General features: G+C 34.1%; 1 protein-coding gene across 1 annotated transcript; it reads left to right on the top strand.

Moving 5' to 3' along the window:
• Positions 1-3,348: 3,348 nt before the first annotated feature.
• LOC148601806 (uncharacterized) lies at positions 3,349-13,683 on the top strand. Its single transcript, XM_088555345.1, has 7 exons — positions 3,349-3,775; positions 4,144-5,191; positions 5,980-6,272; positions 8,681-8,818; positions 9,184-9,282; positions 10,367-10,458; positions 13,397-13,683. The coding sequence occupies exons 1-7, from the start codon at positions 3,586-3,588 to the stop codon at positions 13,523-13,525; spliced, it is 1,989 nt and encodes a 662-aa protein (XP_088411471.1). The 5' UTR covers positions 3,349-3,585; the 3' UTR covers positions 13,526-13,683.
• Positions 13,684-18,299: the final 4,616 nt, after the last annotated feature.

The raw sequence follows: 18,299 nt of genomic DNA on the forward strand, positions 1-18,299 counted from the left end.
TTTTGCAATGCCTGGCGAAGCATTTTCTTTTGACGTTGATGTGATAAACGATCGTTAAGGGATTGAACTTGCGTTGCAATTATCGCCTTTTGTTCTATTTGTATCAAAAAAACAAAACCTATAATGCTTGTTCATGCCTTACTTAATTTGTCAAGTAATTGCTGTTTTGTAATTGTGCACTTTGTGAAAATAATTTCGTAGTAACCGTTGCTAAGACACCGATAAATGTTAACTGAAAACTATGGCAATGTATCAACACGACATGAGATTGATGACCCATCAGACTTAAGGAGGTAGACCTAGGGTAAGGGACATAACTCTTAAAAGTCATTGGAACGTTTGTATTCATGATTTTACATCACTCTTATGTAAGCATCTAATTAACTTGGATTCATTTTATTCTGCTTCAAATTAAAGCTTGAGAGGCTTTCGGTGAAATTGAATATAATACAAACATATCACTGATTTCACGAGTTCTGTCCCTTACCCTAGGTCTACGTCCTTAATCGGAAAAAAACTCATTTATCCCTGTCAAGTAATAAAATTGTTGTTCACGCCCTGCTTCACATTGAAGCTGCAATACTTTTCAATCGTCATCCGTGTGTTTATCTTGCTTGACAGTGTGACGGGATTGTTCTTACATAGCAGCAGGCGTTCATATCCTAACTTATTCTCCGTTAGAGACGTTTCCTTCCAAATTTTTGAAATTCAGCGAATTAAGACAAAAGAAAAATCAAGTCCCCAGAAAATATGCAAAAGACCATTCATAAGAGTTACATATCAAAGAACATTGTCTATGACCGTTCGATGTTTGCCGCTTAATTAAGATGGGCAGACGATCAGTATCAACCGCCATTAAATCAAGAAGTTACTACTCGATGCAGAACAGTAAATGTTATTATAAGACTAAAACGGAAACCACATTTACTTAAAAATGTGAAAAAAATAATGTCAGGTCACCAAAGAAAAGATTAATGGCAAATATTGATCTGTAAACTTCTGTTAGTCTTTTCATTATATCCTCCATTATCCGATAAAAAAGGGTTTTTCATGAAGTCTTATTTGTGAAGTGTATGTTCGTAGTCAGTATTAGGATAACATCAGCCTGAATATTTGTTTACTGGACGGTTCACTATTCATAATTTACAAATAAATGTACAACGTTGTGAAGAATATTCAGAGACTGAGCCTTATCCAATATCTTCTCTGGATTCAAAGCTAAAATACCACCAAAGACGTGTGATCATGTGACAAATTCATGTAGATCACAAAAAGAAGGGGCGGATTCAGGCGGGGGCGTGGTGGGCGTGCCCCCCTAAAATTTGCAAAGCACTTGTTGTCAGGGGTGGATTTAGGCGGTGTAGGTTGAAACTTTAATTTCTCGCTAATTTTACCACAAAAGACATCTACGTTGCACCCACTCTAGAAGAATATTTCAAAAATTTAACCTAAAAAAAAATTTAACTGTGCGCCCCTACTTATCTTAAATCCTAGATCCGCCCTTTAAGTATTACGAAATTAAAGTCAACAACAGCGCAACAGATCAACTTCGGTGAAGACATGACAAAATGTTTAGACTTTTTATTTCTAGAATTATATATCGCAAGTGAGATCAGTACATGTACTCCTCTGTTTAATGCTTTGCGCAATCAAATGGGGGGGTATTAAAGCATTATAGGACAACAATATAAAAGATGCACGTGGAAACTAACCGCAAACATATATTCTCAAAGTCCTCAAGGAGGTGTGATCACTGGAGTTAAAGAACGAAACACAGAAAATAAATAACACGAAACTCCACGAAAAAGGTGCTCCAAAAGACTGGACAGTGCGTTTCCTGTGTACAAAGTGTTCTAAAAATACTTAAATCATAGACCTGTAGGAAAACGCACTTCCAAAAACTACTAACAATTATACAATAACCGAGAAAACAAACAAACGACAAACAAAAAGTTGTAAACATCTTAGAATAAATAAAAATTAGACAGAAACCCGATGAAATACAAAGAAACTACAGACGGCAAAAAAAAAAAAACCGAATACATAACTTTTGATTGGGACGTTTTATACGATAACCACACTAAAAATCTGACTTGGGATAAAATACTTTTAATCGCATGTTTCGTGATAACTGTAAAGAATTACGAAAATGTAGGAGCTAGTCTGGTTTCTAACGGAATTTACTGTAGGTGTCAAAGTAAATAATAACCTTGGAAACAGTCAAACAGACATACAAACAAAATAAGCAGTTGTATTGTAGAAACAAAATCTAATTTCTCATTTGTGCCAATTAATTACCTCTGTCTGAACGATAGTATTGCAGGAAAGAGTTAACCACTTACAATTATCACATAAAGTCGTTCTATATATTATTGTCACCATATAGCGTGCACCATAACAGGAAAGAATTTCAAGAGGTAGGTAGCTCTAATCTTTTATTCTTCTATAATTGTGAAAGTACTATTGTTCGTGGGTTTCCAATTTTCGTGGGTAGACCAAACCACCAAATTTGGTTCCCAACGAATAAGAGATTCCAATTGATGTGTACACAGAACACATTCAAACCACGAATTCCAGAATCCACGAACTTATGTTTCTTCCCTGAACCACAAAAGTTAGTATCCACGAATTAAAGTACTCTCACAGTATGAAACTCGTTTTATTCATCGAACGGTTATTATGTAAACATACTGCAGTGCAACTTTCTGTACAGGTAGACATACAGAAATCGGTAACATATATATATATATAAATATATATATATATATATATATATATATATATATATAGAGAGAGAGAGAGAGAGAGAGAGAGAGAGAGAGAGAGAGAGGCCTGAAAAATTTCCAATGATGTTAGAACTGTCGAATTTGCAAAGCAAATGTTTGGTCGTTCCCTCCGCATGACTCGAACTCCTACCGCTGTGACATCTATGGCAACACCGCCTGCACTAAGTCCAGCGCCCTAGACCACTCGGCCAGCTAAGATATATATACATGTATCGTTGTACAATCCTTTAGACTTATATAATTATTTTTGTTTGTGCTGCATCGTCATGACTGGACGATCCGATACCCATTAAGTTTGCTAGTTGGCAGATTCCTTTAGACTTTATAGAAGGGTCTGAAAAATTCCCAACGATGTTAGAACTGTCAAATTTACGAAGCAAATTTTTGGTCGTTCCCTCCGCGGAACTCGTACCGCTGTGACATCTATGGGAACACCGTTCGAGTTCGAGTCCCGCGGAGGGAACGACCAAAACTTTGCTTCGCAAATTTGACAGTTCTAACATCGTTGGGAATTTTTCAGACCCTTCTATAAGTTTACGTTATCTTCCCTGTATCAATTTGATCCGATGGAGCAGTGTAGCGAATAGAGTCGTCACATTCTGAGACGTTGTACAATATCGATTTGTTGTGACATGCATCATTAATTTGATCCTCTATCCTACATAATAACACCTAGATGAACTGTCCCGTACTACCATACATCGTGTACGAAGTTACAGCCCTAGATTAATCCTACGAGGAGGAATGACCCGACCAGCGAAAGCTATATTTTTGATAATCAATTGCAGAGACATCAACCATGGCAGGCAAAAATAAGATAATTCCTATGAAAAGTTCCATGCAAAGCCTTAAACTTGCAGCAAAGAACTATGACAAGAGAGGATCAAGTTTAAGTAGTCTCTCCCTATCGCCAAATGAACTGAACGATGCTATAATGGGGATGATTAACATCGATTCAAAATTCCAGCCTTGTAAACAAATTTGTCTCGGTAAGTTTTGATATAAGTACAGATAAAACAGTTTTACATCTACAGGATTGGCACACTTATGCCATACAAGGCAAGTTGTTCAAATACAATGTACACTGGTTGAACAAAAAATGTTTTTGCCTTAAAAACGCAATGTCTCGTGTCGATTAAAGCAGCGAAACTCCACTTAACTTATAGTAAAACCTACCCTCATAAAGTAGTTTGCGAATTGAAAACCTGATTCGCCGCCTTAGTTTTTTTCCAGTTTATATATTTTCAAAACATACCGATATTGACACAAAAAAAATAGAAATTGGCGGTTGTTGCAGATCACACTTAATTTGTTAAACAGGCGCATACGTGTGTTAAATTTGTGATCTTTTGCTTAGGTAATCCAATAACAAGAGCAGGACAAAGAAAACAGATGGCAAAAATGTTGGCTGTAGTATTATTTCCATTGGTTATACTTACTACCATTACCGCTGTCGGTTTTTCGAACTCTCTTGCGACTTACATGAACACGGCCGAGGTCATCAAAAGGCTAGATTTCAGCATTGACCTTGGAGAGTTTTTAATGGTACTCCAAAAAGAGCGCGATATGAGTTCATTGTATCTAAGTCGAATTGGTTCAGATACAAAATTCGACCTCCTCCAGGCGTATGTTGAGACTGATAGTGCTTTGGACAGTCTCAAATCATGGCCGGTGAGTTCGACAAATCAACAAAGAGAATTTCAAACACGTGACCGTTATATCAATCATATTAACAGGCATCGGTATCAATTAGATTTAGCAAATACAACAGCCACGGAAGAAATTAATTTTTACTCTCAAGACATTGAAATTTTTATCAAATGGATGTATGATGCCGTTAGTGAAGTTGATACTGGAGTGATCTGGAAGACGCTTGTCGGGTTTCAGGAGCTAATAATAGCCAGCGAGTACATTGGTCGTGAAAGAGGATATGGTATTTACTTTTATGCCGTCGGATCTTTCAGGGACAAAAGCCATTATTTAAGATTTGTAGAAAGCCAAGACACAGCAAAAACATTTTTCGAATCTGCGAGGATGTATTCTGCTACAGCTGCAGATACATATCAACAGAGCTTAGATACCCAGAACATCACAATTGTAGAAATACAGAGAATGAGAGAAGAAATCAAGATAAACAACTCTTCCTTTCTTAACGGGTCAGTTACCTTGGCGAAGTATTGGTTTTCCAATATGAGTGTCTATCGAAATGTTATGAAACATACACAAAGAGTGGTCACTGATAAAATCAACGCTCTGCTCGAGAAAAACTCATTTACCGCCTTGGCCGATATAATTGTATCAGGTGGAATTTTTCTTGGTATAATGTTGATAAGTCCAGTGATTGTATTTTTTGTATACAAGATGACAGCAAATATTCAGAAATATTCACTCAGTATTGCGAGAAAGTAAGTAACACTATTTAAACATATCAATATAGTGCTATCTCGGAGGTTTTAGTCTTTTGACCTACCAGGCTTTTTACAACAAATAAGTAGATTTTCCCGAATATTTACAATTTATTTGATGATTGGTACATTCTGTATACACACCATTAAGGTTTGTGACTTCCAGCATTCACTTAATATTAAAGAACTACTGAGAGCGAAAGAAAACGTGTGATTCCTAAACTATAATATCATATAACCTGGAAGTCCGTTCCACAAGTTTCTCTCAAATATAATCTCGGGTCGGCAGTGACGTCTTCAGCTGTCTTTTGATTGGCTGAGCGAATATGACGTTGTTCTATTTACTTTATACGGTCTAATATTCAAACTTAAAAAGAAATACGTTTAAACAATTTTATCTAATTACTTATATCATCTTCCGATACAAATGCACAATAATTAAGTTAATTTAGATACATGTAATTTCATGTATCTTTGTATTTTATTTCATAAGCGACAATTTACTCATACATGTTATATTGTGCATATCCATTGGTGCGTGGTGACCTGAGTCTATATTGTTGCGATCCTTTGGTAGCTTATGATATTGACCAGGAAACTAAATTATACTATCATATAGTCTACAAATCAGGTACAAAATAAATGTCATTTATCTTTCAGTATCGGTAAATGTGTTTCCTTGGTTTCTGATCTATTTATTAAAAAAATAATTCAAATAAAAAATCTACGTGCACTGAGTAATAGGCATTTACTTTCTAATGCCTAATATGTATAATTTATTATTTAAGGACAAAAGCACTCAACAAAGAAAAGAAGCAAAGTGAAGCAATACTATACCAAATGTTACCGAAATCTATAGCAGAACATCTTAAGCAAAACGGGGTAGTCAGTGCTGAAATGTTTTCCAACTGTACTATTTTCCAGAGCGACATGGTTGGGTTTACAAAGCTCTCCTCAAACAGCTCACCCTTTCAAGTCACTGTTATGCTGAACAGTCTATTCTCATGTTTCGACAATAGAATTGGGCTATATGATGTGTACAAAGTTGAAACGGTTGGTGACGGTTATCTGGTTGTATCAGGTGATTGTAATAGCAATACTTTTTTGCAAACGCAGCGCTGTTTTGAAAGCATTCAATGTTATAGAAATAATACAGTACATGCATGGCGTAAACTTCCCATTCTTTGGTTTATTAGGGGTGGGGAAAGGTAATATGAAGGACGGTGGATTGGGATTTGGTGGGTATTGGCATTTACATGTATAGAATAGCGAAATTGGTGAAAAATAGTAATTTATATACTTGAAGATAAAAGTAAATTAGATACATAACTTAAGTTGAAAAAAATAAGATAATAAAGCGCATTAGGAATTAGGAAAAGGAGAATGTTTTAATGATAAATGGTGTACATGGGAAGGTTATATACCATTCAATGGCTGTAAACTCGAGAATTGAGATGTTATATTAATGACTATAGATTTGTACTCTTAATCGAAAGAAAACTGCAAGAAGTAAACAATGAAACAGAATCAGTACAGAGAATCGTTTGAATTACATTTGAAAATAATGTTTTATCTTTTCAGCAAGACATTAAAATATACTTTTAATATGCAACGAACAGAAATAGTGATACAAGTCTAAATGTCAAAAATTTTGTCAAAATGTATAGCCTGATGCATCGTTTCCTCAAGTCACCTTATTTCTTGCACTTCAAAATAAAAAAAAATCTTCTATGGCTAACAAATCACATAGTACATTTGATCAATATTAATCAATATATCCGCTATAAGTATTTCTCTCTTAAGTGCCAGTATCTGTAAGAATCAGGTCGTGAGTGAAACATTGAATGAAGAAAAAACTATTTTCATGGTTTAATTTGACAATTTATGCCATCAGAATCAAGAAAAAGGCAATATTTTCAATATCACTTTAGTTTATTGAGACTCAATTTCATTGAACATTGTAAATAAACATTTCAAAGGCAGATAACTCTGTCAAAAAACCTTCATTTACTAACATTCTATTGAAAAATGTCTAAGCAAATCCAGTGATGCAGAGATCAAATAATTTACTTTTCAAGTAGAGGAAGCATCCTTGAGGGAATTTATATTATCAGATCGGTGGGGTTTTGACATGCATGTTTCAGATTTTTTTTCCATTTTGCCTGATTCTTATAAATACTTGCACTTAATACATATTCAGTAAACACCATTTTCCTTTGCGATAACTGGTTAATTTGGAATAAGAACTTTTGACTAATGGTGATGTATTAGTAGTTATTAAAGATTTGTGTAAAGAATATGCGAAATGCAGGTTGAGAAAAGATATATTTTTTTAATAATCATAATTGAAAAAAAAGTGTCAATCAATCAGAAAGTAAAACATGGTATAAGAAACCCACTGTTTTGAAAGTATAATTTGACTATTTGCACAATCAGAATCCAGGAAAAAAGACAAATTATCTCGATAAATTGAGTTATGAAATGCACCGAATAGTGGTCTTTTCAAATAGTGAAAGGAATCCTTGAGTGAAAAATATTGTCTGATACATGTAGTTCGGATTTTTATATGCGTTTTTCTAATTTTTCCCATTTTGCCTCTTTCGTTACAAAACTGTAACTTAAAATAGATGATTCCAGATAAATATATTTATTTTAAAAATTTTCAGTAAGTTCTGTACAACATTAACATTACAAGAAATTAATGTTCTTCCAATAGTACTTGAGCTTTATGACACCATGAACTAAATTCCAGGTATGCCACACAATAACGGGTTTAAATATAGGTATAAAATAAATTTGTAGGCGATTAATTTTTTTTTTTTGTGTTAGCTAGGTAATATTACATCGCTTTTAGAATCATTTTATTGTCATAAAAACGAATTTCAAATCAACCAATCAAAAAGACTATTACTAATGAAAACACGTCATTAAATAATATATCCAAGAGGGCCTTCCTATACAATTAACCCTTAAAAATGTACTAGTTAAAATGAATCATATGATATCACCCGCAAATGTACATGTACATATATGTAGTTTTCAGAATGTCACGCATATGCGGCAACAACAAATTAACAAGAGGGAAATCAAGAAGATAAAAACACAATCCACAGATTACGGATAGACAAAGAAAAAACATTCAGGCAACAATGAACATAAAATAACCAAATCAACACAACTAACACATAGAAATAAAAGGAATATTAGCAACCCAGACTACACTAAAAACTAGAATCATGGCGCAGATTCATTGGTAGAGTATGTGTACCCTGGTTATCTAAACCACCAATCAGGTTACTCATAACATGTCACGTTCGGGTGGGTAAATGGGGTAAGAAACACTTATTTGATTGTCTACTCTTAACTATACTAAATGTTATTCTAACATGATAAAAATTAAGTCTTAATGTCCACCTTTTACATAACTTTTTTTCGTCTTATATGTGTTTTTTTTTTCAAAATTATAACAATTGATATATTAATATATAGGTGTGCCAAGAAGGAACGGTATCCGACATGCTTCAGAAATAGCAACAATGTCGCTTGATATACTATACCATGTTAACAGATTAGAACTTCCTCAATTTCCCGGGGAGAGTTACAAGATACGAATAGGTTGCCATTCTGGTAGGTTAAAACTAGGTACAGTTGTACCATATATGCACCAACTATTAACATTACTCTGACACAACTACGTAGTTCCTCACCAGGGTTTTTTGTAGTAATTATTTCGTTGTATGTATTTATGCTCGTTGTAAAGATTAAGTGTGTAATTGGTATACTTTTGAAATCTGTAATATTACTGTTGTGATTAATATTAACAATTTCATTTGTTTATAAGTACCGAGAATTTATAAAAAAAAAATAGAACGTATATAAGTGTAATAAAACTCAATATAGGATAAAGGCTTCAACGTGAGCAATAACAGATACAAAATTCCAAATGTGTAATTGATAATCTTCCAAAGTCTTTTATTGTACCATTGTTTTAGGTCATGTAGTGGCAGGCGTGGTAGGATCAAAGAACCCAAGATACTGTCTATTTGGGTCTACGGTGCGCGTGGCAGGATTAATGGAGTCATCAGGATTAAGTAAGGGAAACACATACTTGTTTATTTAACAAAGCAAACTTTTTAAAAATCAGACAGGAGGTGATTTATGCATGTAAATACCTCATCTAATTCATTTCATTTCTAATTCAGAAAACAGCTACGGACCACATAACTAGTCTCAGTTTGTCTTTCGGTTGTTGCAATTATATAGATTGTGTAACAAAATTGACACTTTCCAAGAGTTATCGTTCTTGATTTTCTTCTATTTTGTTGATTTTAGTGGAATATAAATGTAGTTTTTCTCAAAAATTCAGATCTGAACACAAAAACGACAACTGTAAGGTAAAACTACTAGCATTTGTAGACCATAAAAAAATCGTTTGTTTGGTGTTTTTTTTCTACGCCATGAATAACCACTGCCATAGGCATTGTCTGAATTTTATATGAACTGGTACTTAAACAGTGCAGACAAGTACAAATCATAATACACAATGCTTTTCACCTATTTGAAATACGTGACTGATTCCTTTTGCAAATATAGTCAACAATGGTAATCTAATATAAAACTAATGATTGGTCAATGTTTAACCTTTAAGACCGTGGTTCGTTGGGTTGCTTTTGTGTAGCATTTTCACCATTTCTACAGACTTCAAATTTATTGAATATTCACTGCCTAAATATATTAATAATTCACAGTGTGTAATACATTCGACAATTTCACTCTCTGGCAACCAAAACGTTGCAACATGAAAATCGAGCTGCCGATAGAAAAAAATTAAAACCTGTAATAAAAAAGCAATACATTATTAAAAACGACCAAAATATTATAAATGATGACAAAAATTCTTAAAAGATATAACTTGTATGATGAACAAGTTCCGCATACTCATTACACCTAGTTACTCTTCGGTACATGCTTTGGTTATTACTATTTATAAACTTCTGCAGTTATCTATGTTTTTTTCTTGGTTATCGAATTGACAATACAAAAGTGGATATTCGCTTTTTATTAATTGGTGTGTCTTATGCTTATGATAACGGAAGCTTCACTGATTAATTAGATAAGGAACATACCAATTATGCATAATTTTAAGATGGTAAATTATACAAATTGATCTTTCAGCAAATAAGATCCAGATAAGTCATGCTACAAATGTACATCTACAAGAAATCGAAGGATTTGATGTTACAGAGAGAACAGATTTGAATGATGTCGTAAGTTGGGATTTATACATTTATGGCTGGATGTCCTACTTATATTATTGTTGGTAAAAGATTTACATCACACCTCTCCTATCCTCTTCGTTCCTGGTGGGACATAAGGCCGCAGTAAGTTCACTCCATTTCCCTCTGTCCTTCGCCACATGTTGTGCTTGTCCCAAGCTGTTTCCAAGATCTTTAAGCTCGGCTAGGACTGTTGGTACCTCCAGGTTGTACGGGGTCTGCCAAGTTTTCTTTGAACAGGTGGTGTCTATTGTAGGGCAACGTTCAGCAGGCGTTCACTTGGCATCCGTAACACGTGGCCCAGCCATCTGAAATGCCTCTTTTTTAGTTGCATGATATTGCGATTGGTTGGCAATTGAACTTCAGCAATTCATCGATTCTGATTTTCTCTGGCAAAAATATTCCTTGGATTATCCTCAGGCAGTTGTTTTGAAATACTTCCAACTTCTGTATATCGCTCTGGATGATACGCCAACATTCTGACCCACACAACAATACTGGCTTAACGTTACTGTTGTAGATCTGTATGTTTGTTTTCTTGCTACAAACCTTTGACTTCCAGATGGCTTTTAATCTTGCAAAGGCTGATCAGCCTTTGGACAATCTGGTCTTAATAGCTTTCTTGGTGCCGTTGTCTGCACTTATTACACTTCGAAGATATGTAAAATCATCAACTGACTCTACTGGGTTGTTGTTTATAGTGATGGGTCCAGATAGTGTAAAGTGTTAATTGTCATCACTTTTTTTTTGTGGTGGTATGTATTTTTTTTTAAATACCACCATTTGTCTTGGTGGTATTTATTTTGAGACCAGCTTCTTCTGCATAATTATGTAGAGAAGTTGTTTTATCCTGCAGATGTGGCCTTGTTGGTGAAATTTCAGCATTATCGTCAGCAAAATCGAGATCTTTGAGCTGAATGAACATTGTCCATTGTATTCCGTGATGTTGACGTTTTTTGTTGTATCCAATTGATGGTCATCAGAAACAGTATAGGTGACAATATACAACCTTGTTGTAATTCCAAATTCAATGTTCTTCTTCTTGCTAGGATGTTCAGTCGTGGTATGTCTATTTTTTTTTCTGATATTTCTTTGTTTGGGTGTTTTTCTGAACTTGAGTGGATAACAACTCGTATCAAATAATGGTCACTGTTAATATCTGCAACCCTGTATGCTCTAACATCCAAGAGAGATCTTCGCCACTTGGATTTGATGATCACATAATCTATCTGGTTACAATTTGTTCCATCTGGGGACTTCCAAGTCAATTTGTGGATGTTCTTGTGAGGAAATATGGTGCCTTCGATTACACATCTATTGGTCAAACAGAAATCATTGAGTTGTTCGCCATTTTCGTTTTGCATGCCATTACCATGTTTTCCGATTACATGCTTTATGTTGGTATTCTCAGTTCCTACTTTAGCATTGAGATCTCCAATAAGAAATACCATGTCGTGTTGAGGAATTCTATCAAAAACTGCTTTTAACTGGTCGTAGAATTTATTCTTGTTCTCTTCATCCGAATCGTTAGTAGGAGCATTGCACTGTATAATGGTCAGCTTACAGAAATTGGAATTAAACCTAGCTGTTATTGGACAGTCATTGATTTGTTGCCACTGCATGATGTTTTTTTTTTTTGTCTACTTCTTTGCTGATGATAATAGCTACTCCGCTGACATGGTTGGTACTTTGTCCTGAGTGTAGAATAGTATGCCCACAGTTCAATCTCATTTTCCTGATCCCGTCCATCGGCATTCACTTAACCCAAGGATATCTATATCATATTTCTTCATTTCTTTCGTGACTTGAGCAGACTTGGAAGTTTCATATAAAGTACGTACGTTCCAAGCTCCAGCTTTGATCTTAAAGAAGCTCTTGTTCAGCCTTCTAGCTTCGTGTATAGGGATTTCAATAGGAGCCGTCATACTGCCATTGATGTCTTCATGGCTGGAGTCATCTAAGAGACCATTTTCGGAGTTAACTTCTAAACTATTTTTATGGTTTCTGTAACACGCTGTTTTGGTTTAGGATAGGGTTGTTAGCCCAATGCTTCCACTCTGTTGGGCCGGGTTTTCTCTCTGGATTGTCCTTCCCGTAGATGATTGCATTACCTTGCTAACGGATATAATCTCTCCGGTTTTCTGTCTGGGTTGTCTCCCGTAGCCCATCACATGGCAGTACGCATCACACAATCATTTGGTGGACTGGTAAAAGGTATAAATCCAGATTGTTGTGTTGGCGTTAAGAATTAAATAAGGTTCATTACTCGTTTGACATAGTATAATTACGTGGGGAAATTTAAGGTGCCACTTTTTATTTGTAGAGGCGTCTTAACTGTGAATGAATAATGTGTACACTGTAAACACTAAACACTAAAATTAAGAGTTACCTCTAAAATATTTATAAGACTTATGACACTAGTAGCAATGAAAGTTGAATCGGCGTTACCTAATTGTTTCTCTGTAAGAATCAATCATTGTGATTCATGGTAAATTTGTAAAAAAAAACTACCATTTTGAAAGTGTAATTTGACTATTTGCACTTTCCGAAACAATGAAATAGGAGAAAATTTTCCATATCGTGTTGGTATATTGAGATATCATTTTCATTGAAATACACATTAAAGTAGCATTTCAAGGGCAAATAAATGTCAAAATTCTCATTTTCGAACATTCTATTGAAAAAATTCTGAGCGAATCCAGTGATGCAGAGATCAAGTAATAAAGAAAGTATCCTTGAGTGAATTAATATTGTCAGATTGGTAGGGTTTGGACATGCATGTTTTTGATTTTTGTTTCATTTTGCCTCATTCTTACAATAACTTATACTTAACAAACGCATTTTTTGTCCATTAGCGTTGTGAAAAAGACGCTATAAAAGGCATGGTACAAGATTAAAATATGATACCGGTTTTCTATTCTTCTTTTAGGTAAAATCAGCTCTATATTCACATAGCTGTCAACTGAGGACATTCTGGCTGCTGAAAAAAGACATACAAGATTGGGTCGAAGATTCGTCAGTTTTGTCTGATTCTGCCTCTATTATCAGCTCACTATAAGTCAGACCAGCAAGTCATATATTTATCATGTGACTAGTCAATTTGTGGCAAGTCTTTTAAAAACCATGCTACTTATTTATTTTGAAATAGTCACAAACTATGTGGCCTGTCATGTTGTATTAGTCATGTCCTCAACCGATTGAGATAAAATTTCATTGTCAAATAGGCACATATCAAAGTGATTATGATATTATGATATGCCAAATCAATGAAATATTTGACCTTTCAAATTTTAATATGATTTTGTACATAAAGTTATACATGTTGCAATTTTCTCAATTTCTAAAATCTGTTTTAAGATTTATGTACATTAAAAAAGTTAAAAGATGTTTTTGTTGTTCCTTTAAAATAAATATTTACCAACACTTGATATAAAGGTTATTTACCCATATTGTGCCATGCATATACATTTTGATGGTACTGCATTTGAATAGGGAAAAAACGCTTCACTGTAATTTATTAGCAGTATGGTTGTCGGTTGATATTGAAAGAAATAATGCGATCAACCAAATCTTTTAAAACTTTGACATAATGTTACGAACGTATAATTCTAAGCACTTTCGATTTTGGTTTGCATGAACGCTGATTGTATCCAATGTTTACCCCGTGTATTTGAACTACGAAAAATGCAAATCAAACGTTACAAATTTCAATATAATGTACACGTGTGTCAAGCAGTAACCTTTCGTCAGCACATTATATTTTAAATATATAGGCAGATCTTAATCCAAAATTTAGTTTTATACTAGAAATACTCAATATTTCAGTTATTTACACAGGAAGCAAAATCCATAACTGAGAGGCTCTATTATGCGGAAGAGTCTAAAATATGTAACCCGTACCCGTACCAGCTTTTCCCCGTACCCAAATAATGTTTTGCTAAAATATGGGTTATACATTTTAGACCATACCCAATTATGCACAAAACAAGGAATGAAGATCTTGTGATTTCAACCAATCATAATATCAACCAATGTTTATCATTGAAACCTATCAAAACTAAACTTCTTTGGGATTGAAGATATTGTTCGGATTAGGAAGATGTTTGGTTTATACAGGTTTAAAACCTAATGAAGTTTATTTAATAAAAGAAATCTGGTTTGAACAGTTAAACTGTTTACTCAGAGTGGTTTGAACTGTTTATCTGTTTACTCAAAAGGTGGTTTGAACAGTTTATCTGTTTACTCAGGGTGGTTTGAACAGTTATTTGTTTACTCAGGGTCCAGTTAAGACAGGTTTCGCTGTTTTTAATCTACATTAACTACTTTTTAAAAATGTTTCACTAACACTTACGTATACGCGGTAAGTAAAGGCGTAACACTTTTGTATATGAATTTTATATTAGAAAGTAGTCCAATCAAAATCTAGGGTTTCATTAATAAATCCACAGCCAAAGACATTTCACCGTAAGTGAAAAGGGACATCTTGAAAAAAATAGTTAAGGTTTTATGAAATGAAATACTTCGATAAAATTGATTTTTCTTAATCGAAGAGTCAACTAGGTTCATTTTAATTTCAATTAAGGGAGATCTGAGGGAAAAGCTAGCAGCAGGACTTTACAATTATTATGTTGCATATTACACATCTGGAAGATATATTTTAATTTGAAATAAAACACCTTCATTCTGGAAAATATAATTGCTTTTGATATATCAATTGTTTTTGTTAAAAAAAAGGACAAAGCGTGTTTTCCACAAATATTCTTTTAAGGCGGTATAACTTGTGGGTAAGAGATACAACTCTTACAAATCATCGAAAACAAATATCTCCGTACGGTTCTTTCCAAAAGTTCCGTTTGTAAATTTAAAGTTCTCATGGATGCCGTGAAGGACTACGCAAGAAAATGTATAAACGAAGACATTGATTCTCTGTAAGAGTGTGGAGTGACTTTAAGGTCTTCAATTTTAAAACGTATGAAAGTTTAAGTAGGTCAATGAGTGTCAATGCTGCATCAGTTATCAAAATCCGATGTAGCTAAAACATTGTCAACTATACATAACAAATATGTTGTATTACCAGCAGACAAAGTTTCAAATAACATTGTTTTGTCTACAAGACGTATTACATCCATTTTTTATTATCAAATGTAGACGTAGAAAATAGTAGCAGTGATAAGACCTATACTATCACTACACTCTCCACAGAAGAGATAGGAGAAAACCATAAATCTGTGCTATCATCTTTTGGTCTCCTTACCAAAGACGATAATTGTGATCTACCGTTTATGTACTGGATTCCTTAACTCCACAAGAAACCATACAAACAACGCTACATCGCTGGATATGCAAAATGTTCCACCAAACCTCTTTCAAAACGTTTATCCTCACAGCTGTCAAAGAGGATCGCCGATCTTCAACACTTGTTTCTCCCGTAGTGGTATTAATTCAATGTGAAGCCTGAAAAACTCGAAAGATCTTCTGAAAACCTACAATTCAAGATTATTATCAGAATACATAAGCAATAAAGCCTATGATTTTTCAAATCTTTATACTTCTATTTCTCATGCTCAGTTATAATCCCGACTCAAAAATATTATATATCGTTGTTACTCCAAACAAGACGATACACGAAGTTCGTGGTAGAGATTCTCATACTTTGTAAAAATATTTCCTAACCATCTTACAAATATACCGAAAGAGCTGTTTTAAAAATGCTGGAAATGTCCCTCGACAACATATTTGTCCAGGGACATTTCTATGGAAATAAATTATGCTCCTCTACTTGCTGACCTATTCTTATGAGGTTGAGTTTATAGCTTGGTATATAAGATACTACAGACATTGTGACGTCTACCTCATATCTTGACTACACATAGAAATCGATGGTTAAGGAAAACTATTGTCCTAACTATACGACAAACGCGATGACTTGTATTTGTGTATTGTTAACTTTCCTTTCTTTCTTGCAACATCCCTTCAGCACCTGCGTATAGAGTTTTCATATCACAATTCATACTTTATGCTAGAGTTTGTCGTAAGTACGCCTCTTTTTATATCGCGCCAGACCTCTTACAATTAGGCTTCTGGAACAGGGCTACGAGAAAAATTGAAGTCATCACTACAGAAAGTTTTATGGTCCTCATCATGAACTCGTGGATTGTTACGGTGTATTCATCTGCACCATGAAAACTGATTTGTTCAGCATGTCTTAGTTTTACTTTCCTCCCTCTTTCGTCTACCCCGAACTTGACTTTTTATGAGCAACTAGGCGGGTTTTCTAGTAAAGGAGAGGACGTTTACCCTATCGGTGCACCTGGTCCATGTTTCTACGTTTTAGTGGAGTCTCAGTTGCTCATTTACTTTTGTTAATTAGTATGTATTATTTTGGTTATTTTATGTTCTTTGTTATGTTTGTCCGTTTTCCATGTTTGGTCTTTGTCCCTGGATTACATTCTTTTTATTTCCGATAGAATCTGTGTTCCCTTGATTACTCTTTTACTTCACTGAATCTTTGTTCCAATATAATGTTTATATCATATGTATGTCAAATAGCAAAACGATTTTGTTAACAACGACAATGGATGGATCGGAAAAAGATTTTAAAATTCCCTAATAAACCAACCAACTGCCTTGTCTTTGCATGGACACCCTTTTATCAGCATTGACGGACGCTCAACCTTCCGCATAACAGCCGTAATGACTCGTTTATCATTCTTTGCTACATTGTATTATATCTAATTATCGAGTACATTATAGGTCTAATTGTTTCAATAACATTTAATTACTTTTGCGTGATATGTCCAATGTGACTAATGTCTGATTTTCTTTCAATTATGAACTTAACCTTTGAGAATTGCATTGTACGTTTTAACTTTTTTTTTTCAAGTCATACATGTATGTAATGATGGAATCCGATAGTTTCTTTTTTTCTTCGCGCGTTAATTCCAATTTAGTTGTTGAATGGGGCCTTTGTTTCGCATTAATTGGCAAAAAGTGGTCTCAAGATTTTTACTAATTTCAATTCGTCCATTTTAATACGCAGAATGATTAATCGTATTGACTCCAACTGGGTCAAGTAAATTTAAACATCTATAAACAATTATGGAATTGCTTTTATATCTTTCGATATATGAGGAAATGAGTTCACTAAAAACTAAAAAACCTGCGTAGCAGGTTAATGTCGAGTGTGCACCATGGGCATTGAGATTACTTCAAACAGACTGAAAAAGATAACAGTCATTCCTTTTAATTCAATTTTAGTATCAAAATTTAAGGAATAAATCAGCAAAAATGCTTGATGAAGTCACAGTCACAGGTTCTATAAGATGATGGTAATTTTTTTTATCCAATCAGAAAGGTGTTACATTTGAAATTGAATTAATGAAGGGTAATATCAAAATTTACTATCGGATAATATACAATACTACAAGAATCATTGTAGTACAAGTACAACTGCCATCCATGGGTCTTTCTGTTACTCTTTTTATAAGATACATTTCTCCGATCATTTAATAAACAAAATATCATTCGTTTAAACAAATATCCGGTCGTGATATCGGGTGCAAATTAAAGCTTTACACATTATAAATAAAAACCTAACTCTTGAGTAAAATTTACCTGTTTTAATTTGAATCAGCCGAGAATTTTTCTAAACAATAAAATAATTATAAATGCAAAGCTTTTGCAGAACTGATTTTTGCGTTGATGAATAAATATAACAATTATGTTTCCATCATTTTCATCCATGTAACTGTTGCATTCAATAAGAATTTAGAATTCGATTAGCCAATGACATGTCACGTGACATGAAGAAAACATGAAATTATTCACTGCGC

This window comes from Perna viridis, chromosome 12, assembly GCF_037379345.1.
Source record: "Perna viridis isolate PV_CMFRI_1.1 ecotype Kerala chromosome 12, ASM3737934v1, whole genome shotgun sequence".
NCBI classification, from domain to species: Eukaryota; Metazoa; Mollusca; class Bivalvia; order Mytilida; family Mytilidae; genus Perna; species Perna viridis.

Excerpts from the sequence above, each read along its gene's own strand:
- LOC148601806 (XM_088555345.1), top strand. The coding sequence starts at position 3,586 with ATGGCAGGCAAAAATAAGATAATTCCTATGAAAAGTTCCATGCAAAGC. Across the intron at positions 6,273-8,680 it reads CGGTTATCTGGTTGTATCAG|GTGTGCCAAGAAGGAACGGT; the intron begins GTGATTGTAATA and ends ATTAATATATAG. Across the intron at positions 8,819-9,183 it reads ACGAATAGGTTGCCATTCTG|GTCATGTAGTGGCAGGCGTG; the intron begins GTAGGTTAAAAC and ends CCATTGTTTTAG.